This window comes from Balaenoptera borealis (genome assembly GCF_965194805.1).
Source record: "Balaenoptera borealis genome assembly, chromosome: 11".
Taxonomy (NCBI): Eukaryota; Metazoa; Chordata; class Mammalia; order Artiodactyla; family Balaenopteridae; genus Balaenoptera; species Balaenoptera borealis.
Window position 1 is genome coordinate 39,912,796 of NC_138868.1, and position 15,044 is coordinate 39,927,839.

At 52.1% G+C, this 15,044-nt stretch overlaps 1 protein-coding gene across 11 annotated transcripts in view; it reads left to right on the plus strand.

Moving 5' to 3' along the window:
* The first annotated feature begins 283 nt into the window (after positions 1-283).
* The window catches only part of PLEKHA7 (pleckstrin homology domain containing A7), a 208,063-nt gene continuing 193,302 nt past the window's right edge, over positions 284-15,044 (plus strand). For 6 of the 11 annotated variants that reach the window (XR_014231392.1, XM_082341400.1, XM_082341399.1 and 3 more), the window contains exons 1-3: positions 287-426; positions 543-619; positions 715-772. Coding sequence is in view for 9 of the 11 variants with exons in the window: in XM_082341400.1 (XP_082197526.1) it covers positions 341-426; positions 543-619; positions 715-772 (221 nt within the window). In the remaining 2 variants the exon portion in view is untranslated. Of the gene's footprint in view, positions 427-542; positions 620-714; positions 773-15,044 lie in introns of all 11 variants that reach the window. The other 5 variants (XR_014231391.1, XM_082341398.1, XM_082341390.1 and 2 more) reach the window with 2 other exon arrangements.

The window sequence follows — 15,044 nt, forward strand, 5'->3', positions numbered from 1 at the left end:
GCGGCCCCCGCCCTGCTCGAGTCTCGCGGCCTCAGGGGCCAAGGGGCGCGCGGCGGGCTGGGGGCGGGGAAGGCGCGGGGACAAAGGCCGCGGCTACCGCGCTGGGGCGGGCGGGTGCAGCGGCGAACTCCCGCGGCGGTGCCGGGACTCTGCCAGCCCGGGCCCTGGCCGCCGCACGCCCGCACCCCGTGGAGCCAGCGCCGCAATGGAGCGCCCGGGGGCGCAGTCCGGGCCCGCGCTGGCCGAGCCCGCCGGCACGCCGCCCGCACCGCCCCCTCCCCCGCCTCCGCCCCCTCCCTCCCTCCCCGCGGCGGCCGCGGCTACTCAGTGCGCGGCGAACATGGCGGCGGCGGCGGTCGGGCGGGACACTTTACCTGAGCACTGGTCCTACGGCGTGTGCCGGGACGGCCGCGTCTTCTTCATCAAGTGCGGCGCGGGAAAGCGGGGACGCGGGCTGGGGCGCGGGCCGGGCGGGGGTGCGGGGCCGGGCGAGCGCCCCCAGAGCGGCGGCGGCTCTAACAGGTGCATCTCTCTCTCCGCAGCGACCAGCTCCGCTGCACGACCTGGCTACACCCGCGCACCGGGGAACCCGTCAACTCCGGCCACATGATCCGCTCAGGTGGGCGCCAGGCCGGCGGGGTGGGGCGCTCGGGGGAGGGGGGTCGTGCGCCTGGGTGGCCCAAGTTTGACCGGACTTTTCTCGCGTTTCCACAGACCTGCCCCGCGGCTGGGAGGAGGGCTTCACGGAGGAGGGCGCCAGTTACTTCATCGAGTAAGTGACGGGGGCGCCGCGCCTTCACCTGTGCCTCGGGGTCCGACCCGTTTCCCGCCGCGCCGCCGCCCCCCTTCCCCCCGCGCGGGTCCGGCGAGTTGGCGCGCACTGCGCCGCGGCCGCACTCATGTAGGCTATTTTGTGCCTGAGTTGTGCGGCGGGCTCCAGGGGGAGGCGAGGCGGGGGCCGCATCTCCGCAGGGGGGCCCGGGCCGGGGTCCGGTATCCCGCCCGATGCGGGCGCCGGGGCTTCAAACTGCGCCCGGGACGCGGCGACTGGGCGGGCTTGGGGCGCTGGTGTGAGGGGTCGGACACACCTCCGCGCTGGGCTCTCGGGCTGCGCGGAGTCTGGCGGGTGCCGGGGCCGGGATGGCCCGGGGTGGGAAGAGCGGAAGTAGGGGTTCTGACCTGGGTCAGGCAACTGGGGTTGGGGAGGAGAGGGGGGTGGGGAAAGAGACGAAGGGCATCTCGTCTGGGGGTCTTTCTCTTCGGCCACGTTGTCCGGGTTGGTGGTGGAAGGTCGGCACCGCAGCCCCGCTTCTCCAAAGCGCGGGCCTGCGGGGGAGCGGCGGGGCTGGGGAGGGGAACCGGTCAGCCAATAGCATTCCTCGACCACTCGGTGTCTTCAGCTGGCGCTTTACCGGGACTATCACTCCTGCCTCTGCTAGTCAATCAGTGGCTTTTCCGCCGAAGCTCGGGAGCCTTGCCCCAGCCGTCAGGTACCCTAGACCGAGGTCTGTAGAAATGAAATCGAGGGGCGGTGAGTTAAGGCGCCGTTCTGACGCTAACACTAGTGTAGTCTTTAATTTCCCACTCTGGGCGTGTACCTGGGTTGCAGCGTTTCTCTGCAACCCTCTGCCTGCTCGCAGGTGAGCTCCATGAGGTCACAAACTGCTTTTGATCCTTTGCCCCAGTGCCTGGCACAGAGTAGGCACTCAGTAAATGTTTGTTCACTGAATGAATAAACTAGGCAAAGGATAGAGGTTGGTGTATTTTGGGGGACTCTGAGTCAGAATTCCTTTCTTCACCAACTAAAACACTGCTAGTCAGTAGTGGAGCAGCATATTCGAAGCTCGGATGGTCGCAGAACATCCCAGAGCCTCCCTCCCGGTTTGGGCTCTGACAGATGGTTGAAATCCTGATGGATGAGATTTATAGAAATGAGCACCAGCCCTGTGACTGTGGTTCTGCTCTCCTACCTCACATCTGTATTTGAGAGAGAAGTTGGGGAGCTGGCTGGGACCTCAAACCTCTTGGTCAGTGGGCCTCTCTGGCTCATAACTGCATCCATTGATGTTATTAGATTTCTCCTGTGTACCACACATTGTTGTAAGCATTGGGACTACAGAAGTGAGGAGGCAGACACTCACTGGTCGGCTGCTCAGGGAGCTTGCAGTTGAGTGGGGGAGGGGAGGAAACCGAAAAATGAAAAAAACAAACAAGAATAATGTCAGATAGTGGTAACTACTATGCAGAAAATTAAAATAAGGTGATGTGATAAGTAACTGGGTAGTTTCATTGGATTGGGAGGTTAGTGTTGGTGTTTCTGAATAGGTGACATTTAAGGTAAAATTTGAATGACGAGAAAGAGCCATCCTTCTGTGGATGAGGTGGCAGAGCATTTCCGGAAGAGAGAAACTGCCAGTGGAAGGGCTTTAAGGCACGAAAGAGCTTCGAGTTCAAGGAGCAGAAAGGCCGGTGTGTCTGGAATGTGGTAACAAGGGAGAAGGTGGCAGGAGAAGAGGTTACAGACAGGAGAGAGCTGAATGGTACACAGCTTTGTGAGCCAGGGTAAGGAGTGACACGAATGATTTACTTTTTTTTTTTTTTAATTTATTTATTATTTATTTATTATATTTAGCTGTGTTGGGTCTTCGTTTCTGTGCGAGGGCTTTCTCTAGTTGCGGCGAGCGGGGGCCACTCTTCATCGCGGTGCGCGGGCCTCTCACTGTCGCGGCCTCTCTTATTGCGGAGCACAGGCTCCAGACGCGCAGGCTCAGTAGTTGTGGCTCACGGGCTTAGTTGCTCCGCGGCGTGTGGGATCTTCCCAGACCAGGGCTCGAACCCGTGTCCCCTGCATTGGCAGGCAGATTCTCAACCACTGCGCCACCAGGGAAGCCCTGATTTACTTTTTAATTTTTTTTTTTGGCGGCTTGCAAGATCTCAGTTCCCCGACCAGGGATCGAACCTGGGCCCCGGCAGTGAAAGCTCTGAGTCCTAACCACTGGACCGGCAGGGAATCACCTGATTTACATTTTCAGAATGGTCTCTCTGCCTGTTCTAGAGTGGGCTGTAGGTGGGCAACTGTAGGGATAGTAGGAGGAGGCTATTGCTGTCGTCCAGGCAAGCATCATTGATGGCCTGACTGAGGGTGGTAGGTAGCATCGGAGCTGGAGAGAAGTGGTCAGATTCAGGCTTGGTGACTGGGTTGCAGTCTGCGAGAGAAGGAAAAGGGTCAGAGATGACTCCCAGGGGCTTGAGCACCTGAGTGGATGGTGCTCATATCACTGAGATGGGAAGGCCGGGAGGAGCAGGTTTGGGGTGGGGGAGAGCATGAGATCTCGTTGTGCCATGTTACATTGAGATGTGAATATATCAATTAGTCAGATGTGTGAATCTGAGCCCAGGAAAGAGAGAGGACTGGAGATATACATTTGGGTATTATAGGTGTTATTCAAGGCCACAGGATTAGATGAAATCACCTAGGAAAAGAGTGTAGACAGGAAAGATGACCTAAGCCTTGGGACAGAGCAGCATTTGGAGACTGGCAAAGGAGAAGGACTGAGAAGGTAGGAGAAAACCCAGGAGAATGAGGGCTCCCAGAAGCCTGAAGGACAAATCCTGAGTGGAACAGGTGGAAGAGAACACCTGAGGTAAGGAAATGGAGTCAGTAAGTATAGGTGAATCTTTCAGGTGGTTTTGTTACAGAGTGGAGTTGAGGAACTAGGTGAGAACTGGAGAGGATGTACATTTGGAGGGGGGTGGTTTTTTTTAGAGGGAGATTGTAGAGCGTGTTTTGTTTGGATGGGAATGATCCAGAAGAGATGGAGAAATAGATGATGCAGGAAAGAGATGGGACAATTACTGGAGCAGTGTTTCAGAGAAGGTAGGAGGGAAGGCATCCAGGGCTTAAGTCTCACTGGTCTCAGATGGGAACAGGGCATTTCATCCGTTTGTGGAAAGGAAGGGCTGAGTGCCAGAGCTGATGTAAGGAGGTTGATAGGGTTGGTGAGGGGAGAGGTGGGTGTTCCTGTTTGATAGTTTCGGTCTTTTTCATGAGGTACTAGGCAAAGTCTTGGGCTGGGGGACTTGAGGGGTGTGTAGGACTCTATAGGCCATAGTCACAGCCTCCCAACCTTCCTGTCTCTTGCTGACTCTTCTGTGGTAACTGTGTGTCAAGTCCCTGGTGATCATCTTACAGCAAGTTCTGGCTCCCTGCCCCCCAGGGCCTAGGCTGTGTCCTCCCAGGCCTAGGGGAAAGCAGGATGTGACAGTGTCCCCACACTCAAAGGTGAACCATGTGGGGAAGCTGAGACCCTGTGGCAGCTGATTATATTTCCTACCTCCCGTGACAATTTCTTGAGAGACTTAAGGGTTTGGGAGTAATTGTTCTCCTTTTCCCCACATAAAAAATGTTTTGCTTCACTCTGCTTTCTTAGATTCGCTACGAGCATTTCTGAGTGTTCAATTTTTTTTTTTTTTTTTTTTTTTTTGGTCCTCCTCTAATAGGGCTCAGTTAGAGGGACAAAGCATTGGCACAGCTGCTTTTATTTTCCCCATTGGATCCTCGGACCAGAGAGTTGTGTGAGGTTTTCAGGATGCATCAGTTGCTCCTGATATTTAGCAGGTGTTTGAATACTTTACAGAGAAAAATTTCTTGAAGCAGAAAACCTTGAGCTAAGGCAGGTGGATTTTAGTTTTGATTTCTGCACTTTTGGTTCATTTTTGGATTAACTTGGGACAAAACGTGGTTCTCCCAATTCTAGACTAGGTGATGCTGATTGATATCTCCTAAGAAGACCTCTTGTACTCTAAAACTTATTTGCTTTCCCATGAGTCTCTTAGCCAGGTAACAAGTTGTGATAATAGTGTCATTAACAGCAACAGCAATACTAGTAGTAGCGATTATGTAATAGCTTCATCTTTCTGGGTCCTTGAAGAATGCCAGGAACTGTTTTATAGCTATTATCTGACTTAATTCTCACAACAACTTGATGAGGTAGGAACTGTTACTAGTCCCATTTTACCGATGTGGAATCTTGTATAATTCTGGGCATTCGGGCAGCAAAGGGCAGTTGGCTTTCTCCAGTACCTTTTCTTATTTGATCCTTCTAACAGTCCCTAGAAGCAGCAGGTCGGGGATTATCCCATTTTTCAGATGATGAAACTCAGGTTCACGAAGGTTCAGTGATTTGGCCGAAGTGTTAGAGCTGGGACTAGACTGTAGGTCTTCATGGTCACCATGGTGGTGGTGGCTTCTACCCCAGATCAGAGGTGAGAGCCAGCGTTGACACTTGAAGGAGCCTTGTGTGCCACGTGCCACTGCTCCGAGTCAAGCTGCCCAGGGCTCACGTGGCCGCACCTCTTCTTTGTTTTGCTGGGGATTGAAGTGCCTTGGAAGGTCAGCAGCCCTGGTGTCCTGTGCTGTCTGGTGGTGGTGCATGTCTCTGATTAGTAAGGAGTGGAAGACATTAATTTTTTTTTTTGCACCGCGTGGCTATCAGGAACTTAGTTTCCTGACCAGGGATCAAACCTGTGCCCCCTGCAGTTGGAAGCATGGAGTCCTAACCACTGGACATCCAGGGAATTCCCCATTATTACTTAGTAAAAACAGTTTGGCAGACACAGCCTTTTCAAACATGAAACCCATGAGGGAAAAGTTCTAGAAGAGGCCTTGGGAGCTAGAGTGTTACAGTGGGCTGGGCTTCAGGGTTTCATGAAACCCTGTGGGTTGGGTTCTCCCTACAGCAGGCTTTGAATAGATCTAGTCGACAAGGAGGATGAATGGCAGAGAGGAGGGGTCTTGCCTCCTCTGAGACTTTGGTGCCCAGCCCAGCACTGGGCACTGAGTAGGCATTTGGTATTTATTGAAGTAGATCAGGGGAATAGGGGAAACTGGGCAAGGTGAAGGAAGCAAAGTGGCCAGGAACCACACCTGTCAGGGCTGGTGCCTGGCCCTCAGGCTTCTTGGATGTAGTTGCTTGGTGTCAAGAACAGCACTCAAAGCGGGAACCTGGCCTCCTTTGTCTTCTTCACCTCATAACCTCATGCTCTGCATCTGGGGAACGGGACATCTGTTGGCCTTTGGACCAGGCCTCCCTTCCTCTCTGGTTGCCAGGCCTTGGTGTCTGCTGTAACTTGGCTCCAGGGTCCTGGTGGGAAACAGCTGATTGTACAAGGTCTCTTCTAACTTTAAGTCCCCCTCAGTTTTAGCTTTGGAGCCTTTCAGGCCATGCTGTGTAGGTGCCATTCTCTTTGTGGGTACTGGAGTAAGGCTTGTAGTAAGGCCAGTTTCCCCTCCCCAGCCCTTTGGATCGCAGCAGATCCTGGGTCAGGACTGGCAACCTGATTTGCAGGACCCTGTGCAAAATGAAAGTGCAGGGTCTCTTGTTCAAAAAAAAAAAAAAGTGCCATTAAAGGTATTAAAGTAGGGCTTCCCTGGTGGCGCAGTGGTTAAGAATCCTCCTGCCAATGCAGGGGACACAGGTTCAAGCCCTGGTCTGGGAAGATCCCACATGCCACGGAGCAACTAAGCCAGTGCGCCACAACTACTGAGCCTGTGCTCTAGAGCCCGCTCTAGAGCCCGTGAGCCACAACTACTGAGCCTGCACGCCTAAAGCCCGTGCTCTGCAACAAGAGAAGCCACCGCAGTGAGAAGCCTGCTCGCCGCAACTAGAGAAAGCCCGCATGCAGCAACGAAGACCCAATGCAGCCAAAAATAAATAAAATAAATCAATTAAAAAAAAAAAGGTATTAAAGTATAAAGCGCTTTCCTGTCTTCTGCTGGCTTTCCCTCAACTTGTTATGGCATTTCTATTTGCTATTTAATGTCATTCTAAGTTTTAAAAAATTAGAAATTTAAAGTATTAGCATACATCTTATGGTTCATCTCTATACTGTGGAATATAAAGCTTTAAATGCAAACATCAGGGCATCGACCTCATAGGCTGAATCACCACCATCATGCCTCACTCCGAGACACCACGGGGTGAGGGTGCCAGTGCTCAGGCCCCCTGGACAGGAGTGAGGAGCCGCAGTGCTGGGCAGGGCTTGGTGCTCCAGGGCGCTGGGAGTGGGCAGTTAAGAACCCATCTTATGGAGGCAGGGAGTGGAGACCAAGCGTGAAGCAAGGCTTCAAGTCTCCTTCAGAAGGATTACTCCTCTGGAATAATGCTAAATATCTAGAGTGTGTGTCTTTTTTATTCTAAAAGCCCATCCTTCAGTCTGAAAGGGAGAGAAGAGGAGTTAGGGAGTGAAGGCTGAACCAGGGGCGACAGAATGTCCAGGTGGGGACCCCAGATGGCCATAGGTACCAGGTGTAGAAGCCTGTGAATACTGGATGGCCCAGGAAGCTGCCCTCTTGAGGTTTAATTAAGCCATCATTCAAGGGATAGTCTTCCAGGGCACCCCAGGAAGAAATCTGTCCTGTCTGCCACATGTTCCTCCCCAGACAAATGTTGAACTTCATGGTAGTGAAATTTGTCTTGTAGCGTGCCAGCCTGCTATTTCGAGTATTTGTCATCTTTCTCATTGAGGTGTTGCTGGGAACAGCAGTCCCAGCAACTTTATTTCAAACCAGAAAGCAGCAGTTCCACAAAGAATTTCTGGGAAACTAGCAGCTTACATCTATTTAGAAGGGAAATTCTGAAACCTCTTGTTGTTGAAGGTTAAGAAAAGGTTCTCCCAGCTTGGCAAGCCTTGGCCTAATCCCACACTTTATATTTCATTTCCTGCTTGTTTTATCAAGGGTGAAAACTGGCTCATGGATTGAAATGTTAGGTTCTGTGCAAAAGGAACAAGAGCAGTGTTGTGTAGAGAGCCGGAGGGAGGACTAAGAGCCGTGATTTGTGCCACGGTCTCAAAACCAACCTAGAAAAGATCTGGGAAAACCTCTTTAAGACAAATGGTGGCAATTTGCTTCTTAAGGCTCTTTTTTTCAGAGAAAGGACAGTGGGTGGGTGGTGAGGGTGTGACCCCTGATTTGCAGTGCAGTGCGTATGTGAAGACGGTGGGTGTAGGTATCATTCTCTTGATATTTATGGGAGTAAATTTTGGGCTTCCTAAATTGAGGACTTTGGGAAAAGGAGCTTATTTAAGAAAACACTGCATGATGGGAACTATTTGGTGATTTAGTGAGGTGCTTACTCTAGTTTTCTGTATCTTCAGAAAAGAGCATGGGTTTGAGTCTTTTTTTGCTCAGTGTAAGACAGCAGCATTTCAGCAGACTGGCAGGGTGTCTTAAGTAAATATTGGCAGAGGGAAAGGCACGGGGGAATATGGTTCTATCTGTCTGTTGTTTTTAAGTGGCTGTCAAAACATTTATTTCTCGATCTTCACAGCAACGAAGACCCAACGCAGCCAAAAATAAATAAATTAATTAAAAACAAAAAAACCCACTATATATCCTTGTCCAACAGCAGCTATGCTGTCCCAAGGCCATGGGTACCTTGTCCAGGCTGTCGGGACCTGGGGACCAAGATCCCTGAGTAATGAGGTATGAAAACGGCTCCTGGTTCGTCTCTTTCCTGGGCATTTAGAGGGCTGCACAGATGTCTGATCCTTAATCTGGGTGGCCACCTGGTTATCGGCTCTGACAGCTGAAGGACAGACATTGTCTGGTGCTGCCTGGGCCACAGATGTCAACAGTAATAATCTCCGTGGTGCTTGATTGTTGAAAAACACGTACGTTCTTTTTAGAAGCAGGTATTTTTATTATTTTCTTGTCCTCATTTTACAGATCAAGCAAGCATTTGAGGCAGGGGGTGGGAGAAGGGTTAAAAGATCTTTTCAAGGCCAGAACATCAGTGGAGGAGCTGCGACTTGAACCCGGGTCCTTTTGGCTACAAATTTGTGTACTGTTTCTATCATGGTGCGAGGTGTCTTCTGGCTCCCATCGCGCCTTTCCTTCTGTCCTGAATCCTCCCTTTACAGTCTGTTCCCCACAACTGGTCCTCTGTACCTTCCCTGATGACCCTGAGGCAGACGCCCCCTTGGGCCTCCCTCAGAAAGTCCCCCGCAGGATAGAAGAACGATGGGCAGGGTAGATGGTTCCCAGGCAGGGCAGTGGGTTGGGTCCCTGGTGCTCTGGGGGAGTAGATCCCCCGACCTTCCCCCAGATGTCAGCTGACCACAGCTTAGGGGCTGATGAGCCTCTTAAGCCTGCTTAGAGCCAGGCTTTCTCTTTCAAGGTTCTGCCAGGAGAGTGTTTCCAACGTCACAGTCAGTGTTCTCAGGGTTTTTCAGGGGCTTTTCCTGCCAAGGCAGAGCCCTCACCCTCTTGAGGTCTGACAGCGTGAGGTTAGCATGCATTCTCTTCCAGGGGCTGCTGGCTACCTCCTGTGCTTCCTTGGAACACTGCAGCACGGGGAGGGGTTGGGGGGAGGTGGGCAGTGTGCTCGGGGGATGAAGGGAGCAGAGATCCCATTCCAGCCCTGTGCCTGGGCCCAGGCTGCACAGCCTCTTGTGTTCTCTCCCCTTGGGTGAAGTGAGAGATGAGACTATCTCCGTCCCGGGAGGTGTGGAAGCAGAGCAGTATTGTAGGTTAAGGCAGGAACCTCTGCAATAATCCTGTCCTCTGCAAACCGACTTTAGAGAGGATAGGTTCTGTGTGTGTCCACAGATAGCACCTTGCTGGAGGAGCATTTAACCACAGGCTGGATGGCTTTTGATCCAGGATGCATCTAGACTCTGATGAACATCTACTATATGCCGATCTCCCCACTGGGCGATGTGGAGAGGAACGGAGGTCACTGTCTCCGACCTCCAGCAGTGTCCAGTCCAAGAGAGGAGAGGGATACTGGGCAGTTTCAGTGTGGGTGACTGGGGCTGGCAGCCTGAGGAGGGCGCCCTAGGGAGCTTCAGAGGGTGAGTGTGAGGAAGGCCAGGCAGCTGTGGAGCGGAGTGGTGGGCAGCCCGAGGCAGGAGAGGCCAGTGGAGGAAATGCGAAGGAGCTGGGGCTGAGGGTATGTGTGTGCCTGTCTGTGTCCTGAAGAGGCTGGCACCGAGTTGAGTAGTAGGAACTTGACCTGGGTACCGCACTTGACTAGTAGCAGGGCTTTAGGAGAGTGACGTAATCGGGGATTTTGCCTAGGGGTTCCCCAAATTCTACATGTGAGGGGTGGTGCTGCGTGGGGGTTACAGAACACAGATTCTGGAGTCCGAGCGCCTGGGGTGAAATCTTGGCTGTGCTGCCAGCTTGGGCAGGTCACTTAAACCTCTCTGTGTCTTCAGCTGTTTCTTCATCTGTAAAATGGGGACCGTGACTGTACTGCCAACTTAGAACAGTGCCTGGCAAATCGTCCATGCTCTATAATAACTAGCATTAACTATTAACCATTGCCGCTCCCATAAAGGGAGCCTGGGAAATGTGGCCCAGTCAAAGGAGCTCGTTCTGTTGGGGGAAGTCTCCTGAGATCAGGCTAACAGGAGGCAGAATTGTGCTTTCTTGTTGAGACTTGTCTTTAAAAGGAAGCTGGGCACTGAATGGTTGTTGCTAAATGTCAAAGAAATGATTCCTCGAAGCCCTGTCTGGCTGTGTCCAACCTGAGAGAAAATGAGTATTTTTCTTGTACTTGTGTTGGACACATTTTCCAAATGGGCTGTTTTGGTTTCCTCCCCATCCATCCCCTGCTGCCACCACCACCACCAGGGAGAGGGTTCCCAGGTATTAGTATTAGTGTTTGCACTGCCTGGCAGGGCATCTGAGCTCTTTGTTTTGGAAGCAATAACCCTGGTATCTGTCTTAAAACACTTGATGAGGGAGCAGGGAGGGTAGACACGAAGTAGAAGCTGTGTTCTGTGCTGAGGCATAACTTCTAGGGGGTGGACTGGGAATCAGCATTATTACAAGCTCCGTGGGTGATTCTTATGGACCCTGAAAATGAAAACGTCTCGGAGCTTCAGCTTCCCGATCTGTGCAGTGATGGCTGCGCTACTTTCCTCCCAAGTGTTATGTGAGAATTAAATGTGATGGCCCATCTGAAGCTCCTAGCATGCTGTTTAGCACATAATAGGTGCTTAGGCCTCGTGAGCCCTTTCATTTAGAGAGGACGTCTGTCAGGATTCATTGGATGGAGCTTCGAGAAAGGCCTTGAGAGAGCATCAGTGGGTACAGCTATCAGTAATGCCCAGCCCGTGACCCCAGTTAGATCCTGGAGAGCCAGGCTCCCTGGGACCTCTGGTTTCCTCCGTGGAGGTTGGGAATACGCTCTCCTCCCCTCTGCCCAGACGATGCTGTCAGCCCCCAAGTTGGCAGTGTGGCTGGTCTTTTGGGTGACCATTGAGTGGGGACTTTGTCTGCCTGGGGGGTGGGCTAGCCATTCCACACCTCAGAACCCCATGACCACTTAGAGATCCTCCTGAGGGCAGAGGAGGGGCTGGGGTGAGGGGAGGGTTGTTCTGAGTGATTGACATTGATAGCCAGAACAGGCAAGCAGCTGCAATTAAGTTGAGAAATGGGAATGCTTCCTCTGTGTGGGAGAAGAATAAATGTGTCCCGGCAGACAGTTGTGATGATGAGTCTTAGAGGAGTCTGGTGTTGCAGTCTTTCCTGAGCTGCTCCTGGGGAAGATGGGGTGGGGGCAGGATTGTGACTCAGCGCCGTGAATGGCTCACCAACTCCCTGGGGACAGTGTCAGGCACAGAGTCGGTGCTCAACCAAATCAGCGTGGGTTTGTTGATCTGACGTTTGGCATGACCCTCTTGACACTGGCAGGCACACAAGGAGAGAGGCTTGACTGGAGTTAGGAGTAAATTGGGGTTGTAAGCTGAAGGGGTGAGGAGGGACACAAAGTCAGTGGTCAGCATCCCAGGGAGGGCAAATCATTCCCTTCCCTGCCCATGAGAGTGTTTGGAAAGATTTCTCAACACATTTGACCTGGGGATTTTAAAAAAATAGACACGTGGATGCTGTGAAGCTGAATATCTATAATCCCTGTACCCATTAATGTATTTCTAAGCAGAATTGGCGGTACCTGAAATTACATCCATTTGCCGAGGCTTTGAATAATTACATTTTTTTTTAGCCCTGGTGTGTAGGTGGGAGCTGGAGAGAGCTCACTCAACCTCTGCTTTGACTTTCCGCCGGCCCTCCTCACCTGAGAATGCATGGATGTGTTGGTGTGTTTGGCACCATATGGTTTCTAAAACTCTGGGCGGGTGATATTAATTCTTTGGGGGAGGGAAGAGTAATTGACTTCCTAGTCTGTGAATGGATACATAATTTAAATTAGAATCCAAAGCACACTCTTTTTATTTCAAAAACTCCATGTGTCTGAGGAGCACAGTGATTTAAGATATAATAATCATGTTGTGCAGTGATCTTGCTGGGCCTTTTGAGGCTGCTCCTTGGGGCAGGGAGGACCTGCTTGGTGCTGGATTACCTCCTTGAGTTCGTGGAAGGGTTTGAGAATTCTTTTTTTCTTTAAGGCCTTTGTTGGATTTTCCTTGGGTTTCGGGTGCAGTAAGCTGAGTGCTGGGGCAGGGGGACTGTCACAGTGAGAAGCCAGTTGCTTTTGTTGAGTCCTTATTTACTCGTTTGTTTTATAAATGTTTATCTAGCGCACACTATGTGCGCTGTTCTAGGGGCTTAACAGATGTGGGCTCATGTAACCCTCGTACCAACACTATGAGGCAGGTCCTGTTATGATCCTCACTTCATAGATGAGGAGGTTACGGAACTCTCGGCACAGATGTTAGGTGGCAGGGGTGGGATCAACCCCAGCTGTCCTTATTTGGGGTCCTCATGGTCCCTTTGTGCCCTGCTTGGCCTGTCTCCACCACATTCCATGGTGGGCCGTGCTGTGGAGGCTGTCTCCATTTTGTTTCAGGGAAAAGCTCTAGCTTCACACACGTCACTGAGGGGCTGTGGCCGGAGAGAGAGAGGCAAGGATGTGGTCTGGGCTGTTGGCCTAGGACTCACTGGGAGCAAACCATGTCAGGCCTTCTGTTGCGTCAGCTCCTGGACGGAGCCCTGGCTGGTCTGGTAGGAATTATCACCCCCCTGCGCTAACACACGTACATCCAATTGTAGAGAACCCCCTGGACTTTGCAGTGGTCCCTCCCGGAGAGGGTGTGCCTGGAAATGGCTGTCACAGACTCTGTCCAGAGGACCATATCCTGAGCTCAGAGACTGGCTGAGGCAGGCCCCCAGGTCTTCACCATCTTTCTCTGCCCAGAGTGCCAGTGACAGAGGAAAGCCACGGGCTGGTTAGGTTCCCCTGCTCCCTGAGCCGCTCCTCCTCCCCCATCTGGCAGGAGCATGGGGTCTAGGAGAGGAAAGAGATCCTTTTAACCAACAGCCTTTCCTTTGGACCTGACTCCTTTTAGGGATGGACACCTCCCTCCCCTAGTCCCACTCAAAGTGGAAAGAAGATTTTGAAAATCAACTCCCCTTCATAGTGAAAAGGTTTGGCCTTTTGAGGAGAGTTAGCATGAAAACCTCACATCTAGTACTTTCCTGCAGCCTCCGGGTCATTGCTCAGGCCCCTGTCCTCAGACATTCCTGGTGGGAGGAGAGGGAGGCAGTCTGTGGGCTGAAGCAGGGAGAAGGTGGCTGGCTTTTCTGTCCCCATAGTCGCCTCAGGGTTATTGTAAGGGGAGTGGTGATGGGAGCACTGGCCACCTGGGGGAGGGAGCAGAAATGTCCTTGGCTCACAAGCAGAGCCTCCGGGCAGGGCAATCTCACTGGGTTCTGACAGATCCACAACGGACCCATGCTTGTGTGACGTGAGAAAAGGGCCTGGTAGCTCGGCCTACTTCCCGCCGAAGATTGATATCCCCTCCCTACCCCCCCCCCCCCAACCCTGCCCCTCTGAGCCTTTCTGGAGCTGGATGTGGCCTCAGGCCTATTCCCCTCCCAGCCCTGGCTGTACCTGTCGGGGGTGTTGTTAGCAGGTGGGATAGGTGGAGGGACCACCTCCCTGAGTGCTAAGTGCTTCCGTCTGGACTCAGGCTCACATACAGTTCAGCTGTTCCACTCCAGACTTTAGATAGGGCAGCTCTGGGGTTGTGGGCAAGCGCACAGGCAGCCCAACTTTGTGACCACGTCGTTTTATTTAACCTCTAAATAAAATGGGGCAAGCGCTGGCATCTGCCCCATGGGATTTTTGCACTGGTTGCATGAGAATAATACATGTAAAGTACTCAATCCCTGGAACATTTTAGAGTTCGATCAATTTTAGCAAGTATTTCCATTAACAGTGGGTATTTTGTCTTTTTTTTCCTGTAGTAGCTGCACTGGTCCAAGCGTATTTGGGCGATTCCTTGACTTACATCCAGCAGGGACTCTTGTCTTGTGATATACACAGAGGGTACCTGTGGGTACTGCCTAGCTCAGATTCTCAGTTATGGGCATTTTCTAATAGAGGGCATTGAACAGCTTGATGTATTTTGCCCAAGGGGTTAAAAATGGCCCACTCTACTTGCTGGTTTTAACCATAGCTGCACCCTAATTATGACCGTGGCTGTTACAGCTTATGCATTTAGGCAATTCAGATATAGTTGCAGCAAAGGTTGTGTCTGACCCGGGCTCTGGCTTGCTTCCCCTGGGCAAGGGGAAAAATAGCTCCCGTGATAATGGAAAAATGGAGAGGGGAGGCAAGATTCAGTTTAGTATTTCTGTGTCCATTTTTGCTGTGTGCCTGGCACCATATTTGTTGTACTCTGGGGGATATCAGGGAGGTGGCGAAACAAGATGTCCACACAGTTTCAGGCCATAGGATGGTCAGGTGGTGTGTGATTAAGTGTCAGGTAAGTAGTGCAGGTACAGCATGGAGAGGAGCGTCCAGGAGGAAATAATTCAGTGGCTGGATGAGTCAGGGAAGACTGAGGGGTCTTGTGAGCTGGACTGGGTGGGGATGAGAGGAGGAGTGGGTGCCTCAGGCAGGGGGACCAGCATTCATTACTGGGGGGGGGGGCAGTCCCTTCATTTAGCAGACCTTTACTGAGCTCTCAGTGTGTGCCAAGCACTAGCCTGGGCACTGTGGATACCAAAATGGGTAAAGCAGAGTAGAGAAAACAGCTATGGGAGGCAGAAAGGCCCAGTGGTTGGGAGC